Source organism: Sus scrofa, chromosome 4 (genome assembly GCF_000003025.6).
Source record: "Sus scrofa isolate TJ Tabasco breed Duroc chromosome 4, Sscrofa11.1, whole genome shotgun sequence".
In the NCBI taxonomy this organism is placed as follows: domain Eukaryota; kingdom Metazoa; phylum Chordata; class Mammalia; order Artiodactyla; family Suidae; genus Sus; species Sus scrofa.
This window is the reverse complement of record NC_010446.5, coordinates 56858889-56864096: the sequence shown is the minus strand read 5'-3', so window position 1 is coordinate 56864096 and position 5208 is coordinate 56858889. Positions and strand designations below refer to the sequence as shown.

The window sequence follows — 5208 nt, the reverse complement described above, 5'->3', positions numbered from 1 at the left end:
TTCATCAGAGTTCTCTCCCACCTGCAACTCCCAGTCAGATTTGAGGTTTCTAGTCCATAGATGGCCAGTTCGGGGCCAGATCATCTGACACAAGAGCCAGAGGACTATCTTGCCTTATGGGAGTCACATCAAAGTTCTGTGTCATAATGAAGGCCCCTTATTCAATAGCACTAATTCTAAAATTAATGAAATCAAACATTAGGAAACTGATGACCAGGCAAAATGAAAACAAAGGAAAATTTATCTGGTCTTAGCCAACAGAGGGAAAGACTAAAGTATATAAGACATATACAGCAGAAGAGTTTGTTCTTTTTTATTTAGTCACAACACATCAGTACAACAGAGGTCAAACCCAGTTCAGTGGAGATTGTTTAAACTACACCTGCTAAAGGAATAAACCTGTAAAAGGATGACTTTATAGCCCAAATCAAATTAAATAAACCAAAGAGAAGGCAGCAAAGCCCTTTAAAGTATCTCGACCACATTTCCATGCACCAAAAAGGAAAACGCAATGGAACAATTTCCAGTTGAAAGAAAATATGGCAATTCCAAGAAGAATTCGGTTATGCATTTAACAGGTTCCACTGGACTCTTCCATTGACCACTTGCATACCATGATCACTTATCCATGTTAACATTTGTCAACTTGAGATCTATGAGATTAAAAATTCATTGCATTGCTTGGGGCTGGTAAATGCAGGCATATTCTACACAATTATCTTCTGTCTCTTCCCTGCCAATTCCAAATGGGGACCTCTCCCTACTAAGCCAGAACTGTGAGCCTCGGCAGAGAACAGCCATTGGTCATGTAGATTCAGAGCCCCTGATGGTTTGTACATTCACCTTACTGCTGTAGAAGGCAGAGAATTAGCAAGTTTTCTTTCTTGGATAAAGCTGATCATCTGATTTGTCAACGCTTTATTCAGAAATATAAAATTCAATATAGACCCTCCCCAATGAATATTATTTATACAACACCTTAATGGTCAAAATATTAACAAATAGCATCATGTTAACATTGAGCATAGTGGTTTAAAAAATTAAGTCTAAAAAGAGATGGGAACTATACAAGGAGAAAAACAGACCAAAATACTAAATGTTAAAATTCCCAAACTTTGATTCATCCTTAGACAGATAGGTTTACAAAGTAAATTAGGCACAGAACAAACCTATCACCACTTTGTTGGTTTATACTCACTATTTCAATGTAACGTTGGAAACAAAATTTAACTAGTTTTTTAAAACTGCTGATACATGACATGATTTTAAAAAAATTAAAAAAATTAAAACCAACAAACCTTTTGTCTTTCAACAAAATTTATCTGAAAATGTACCTTTTTTCCTTTTTATTTTACTGATGACTTTTAAGGTGATGTTGGCAACAGCCCAGCTCAGCTGGGATCTTAAGCTTTCCCCTCCCTCATTCTACAGCATCAGTTCTTTAAAAAGCTCCGATCTCTGTCCCCCAAGGTCTATAGGGTTTGCCAAGGTTTGCAGCTTGCGTGGGTGCCGAAGGGCTCAGCGCATTGGGAGAGAGTAAGTGGAAGGAGCCGAAAGAGAAGGGGAAGGCAGACAGGGAGGCTACCGAGGAGAGCAGGGGCGGCGAGAGTTTGGAGGCGGAGGTGACCACGGGGAGCACTGGTCCAAGGCCGCCGCTAGGGGGCGCTCGCAAAGCGGGCGCCTCCGGATGTGCCGTGGCCAACCTGCCCTGGTGGTGGGGTTCCGTGGGCGAAGCGGTGGTGCCAGCGTTCCCGTGGCCGTTCTGGGGCAGCAACAGGGGGTGCGCGACGTGTGGGTGATGTCCGAAGGCGCTCCCCCAGGGAATATGTCCAAGGCCTGCGTGGGCGCCGCTGGCCGCTTCCCGCTGGGAGGCATAGTTGTTCAGATGCGAGACCAGTCGAACGCGAAGAGGGTCAGAGGCATCTAGTCCTTCAATGATGCTCAGGTAACGGGCGACTTCTGCCAGGCATTCCCGAAACCCCAAACTCCGATAGTCCATAGCAAGGGCGTGCGCATCAAAATAGCCTGAGGAAACGAACAAAAGAAAAACCTCAGAGCTTTGCTCATTTCCCGCATTTCTTCAATCCCAAAGGCAGCCCTTCCTGGCAAGTAGCTACATCCTTAAAAAAAAAAAAAAAAAAAAAAAAAAAAAGCATTCATGGGCTCTTCTGAAAGTCCAGATTTATTTGAGAGTCGACCAAAATCTTTGCATTAATCAGCGTAAGAAGTATGTGTTTGCTAATGCAAGTTCAAAGCCCAATTAGAAACTGCCAAGCAGAAACTGGAATTATACCCTACCGGCAGATGAAACTATGTTCATTCCTTTAATGTTTTCCCTCAAAAACAACAAAAACTACATCAAGGACAGAAAAACCACAGAGTAGTGAAATTCATTAGACACACAGATGTAAGTTATCATCACGGAGCTTTTAGGCACTTGGTCCAAAGTAAAGCATTTTCCGGCTGGAGACAGACACTCAGACCTCCGTCTCCTACCTTCCTTTGGGTTTTCTTTACTTAACCACAACAGGTTTCTTTCCTCAAGAGTCGCGTGGCAGCTCATTTTTTAAAAATCTTGGATATTAAATTAAGACCATACACTTTAAAAAAAAAAAAAAAGCTTGTTCTCAAAATGACAATACACAAATGTGGCGAAAGCTACTTTATTTGAATCAGAGCTGTCACAACTTTTGGGCATCTCACACGTAGTAAGTATTTTCCAAAAGAAGGTGCATAAGTTTAATTTGTAGAGGGCTGGGGTGACGCACTCCCTGGAAAAACCTATGTGCATATAAAAAGGCACTGGCAGGCAACCCCACACACCACGCACTGTTCTCTCCCCGCCCCCAAAGCACACAGTAAAAAGAAGGCAGCGACTGCACCAATCCTAGCCATCAGCAGCTGTTCACTCTACCCGCAAACACTCAGGACTCCCCTCCCCCACCCCAGACTAGAGATGTACCTTTCCCGCCTGCGGTGTGCAGCATTTTCAGGTGATCCACCGTCATCTGCAGGATCTCGGCTTTTTCTAGCTTGGCAGATCCCTAGAGAAGAGGACAGCAAAAACTGATCTGGCACCAAGTGCTTTTGGGGAACAACTTAAATATATAGGCATGCTTTTGCTTTGTAAATCATAAAAGTGCAAACGACCACAAAATTAATTGTCTTCGCAAGATATGTTGGAATCTGGATGAATTCATCTCCTCCGCACAAACAACGCGATTATGTTCCAAGATACTGGTGAGGTTCAGATTAATGAGGGAAAGATTCTGAAGGCGTGGATAGCTACACTAAGAGCTCTACCTACTTTCTCCATTACCTGCTTCTCAAAAGCACTGGGTACCAGCCTCCTCAGCTCAGACAAACTGTTATTGATCCGGTCTCGACGGCGCTTCTCAATGATCTGAAGAAAGCAGGCAAAACAAATGGGGGCATTTCCATTACAACTGTAAATGCCAAAGTGACGGAAGGTGGTTCTTTCCGTTAATTATTAAAACAAAACAACCCCCCGCCCAAAAAAAGCACTAAGATACTCACGCCTCTCCGTCTTTTTCTGGCCAAGATCTGTGAAGATGTAGTTGGGGACATGGAACCTAAAGCCGAACTCAAGTTCCTAAATGGGGTCGGGAGGAGAAACAGGAATCACCGTTAAGCCAGAGGAGGTGATCTGAAAGGTCGCCTCTACGCCCTCCCGGTACTCTGGTTGTTTTGGCAACTTGGGCGTGAAAGCGCCTTGAGGGTCCCTCACCGGGGGACGGAGGCCTGCCAAAGATGCGCAGAGGTCAGCGCTGGGCGCCGAGAAGCCCCGGGCCCTCGTGCGCTGTCACCGCAGCCAGCCAGCGCTGGCCTCGCGTTCAGGCTCCGCTCGGCCGCCTCCAACTCACCCATTCTCATCCGCACTCTCCTTTTCCACCTCGATGGTCTCGTCCAGTTCGCTATCGGAGGAGCTGTACTCGGGGTGGGCTCGCTTCATGCTGGCTGCGTGGGTACTCCGGGGGAGGGTCGGCGCGGCGGGCAAGAAGGAGTTAACAGCACGGCGCCTCTCCGCGCTCGGCTGCTCGCGTTCCGCACACACTGGTCCAGCTCACGCTCTGCCTCCGGTTAAAACTCAACCATCCCTTTCCCACGCTGCGCCCCTTCCCAAGACCCTGGGGAGGGCGGGGGAGTGAAGGGGGCGGGTAAAGAGGGCGGAGGGGCGGGGCCGCGCCCCCTCCCCCGCGCAATAGCCTTCCGTCGACCAATCCGGGTTCTCGCTCTGCTGATTGGCAGCCTCTCAGGGGAGGGGGCAGGGGCGAGGCCGAGGGCTAGGGCGAACCCCGCCCCCGCCCTCCGCGCCCGCCCCTGGCCGGCGGCGGTGCGTCGGCTCCGCAGGGGCTCCGCCGGGTCTCAGCTGGGGGGAAGGAGGAGGCGCGGGCGGCTGTGGGCCCGCGGCGGGCAGGCGGGGGAGGCCGGGCCGGGGCATAAGCCCGCCGGCGGCTGCGGCACCTCCCCTCCCCGCGCGCCTGGATTGGTCTGGCCGCCCGCCAGGGCCGCGCCTGCAGCGCCGCCGGTGAGCCGCACGCGCCGCGGGCCGTGGGAAACTGCCGGCGCCGCGGCCACCAGCCAATCCGGGCGGCCGGCGGCGGCGACGGCGGCCGCGCTGGCGGCGGCGGCGGCGGCGGCGCTGGGCGTCCGCATGAATGGAGAAGAATGGGCAGGCGGGGGAGCGAGGGCGCGCCAGCGGGGGCTGGGCAGCCTTGGGCCGGGCCCCCCGTGTGAACCTGTAATTGGAGCCTGGGCGCCGGGCGGCCCCGGAAGCCGCCGCCCTGCGCCGTGGTAAATCTCGGCTGCTGGGCCGCCCGTGTCCGGCGGCGGGAGGCGCGCGCTGCCGGCAGAGCGGGGCTCGATGCACCTGGCCGGGCGGCGAGCCGAGCGCTCTGCGAAGGGTGCAGGACGCCAGGCGAACGGCCGCCGGGGCGCCATCCACAGTGGCCGCCAGCCCAGGGCCCGGGCTCATGTAGAGGAAGATGTGGTTTCAGGGAATGTTCTTTTTCGGTTTCTGGGAGCAGTCGGTCTCGCTTCCGCAGGGGCTTCCCAGCCTCCAGGATAAAATGAATTCCCCTGTGCATCTAATTTCCGGGGCAATGTAGTGCTTGTTTTCTCGAAGACTGGAGAAGGGGGAAAGGCCCCTGGAGATATTCGTCACATTTTTTTATTTTGGGTTTTTAT

At 51.5% G+C, this 5208-nt stretch overlaps 1 protein-coding gene across 2 annotated transcripts; it reads right to left on the bottom strand.

Annotated features, from left to right (window-relative positions):
• HEY1 (hes related family bHLH transcription factor with YRPW motif 1) lies at positions 290-4457 on the bottom strand. 2 transcript variants are annotated; one of them, XM_005663011.3, is made up of 5 exons: positions 3885-4457; positions 3538-3613; positions 3308-3403; positions 2963-3044; positions 290-2025 (listed from the first exon to the last, which is right to left on the bottom strand). In XM_005663011.3, the coding sequence occupies exons 1-5, from the start codon at positions 3971-3973 to the stop codon at positions 1442-1444; spliced, it is 927 nt and encodes a 308-aa protein (XP_005663068.1). In that variant the 5' UTR covers positions 3974-4457; the 3' UTR covers positions 290-1441. The 2 variants fall into 2 exon arrangements, with proteins under 2 accessions (XP_005663068.1, XP_001928567.2); XM_001928532.6 differs by having other exon boundaries at positions 3320-3403.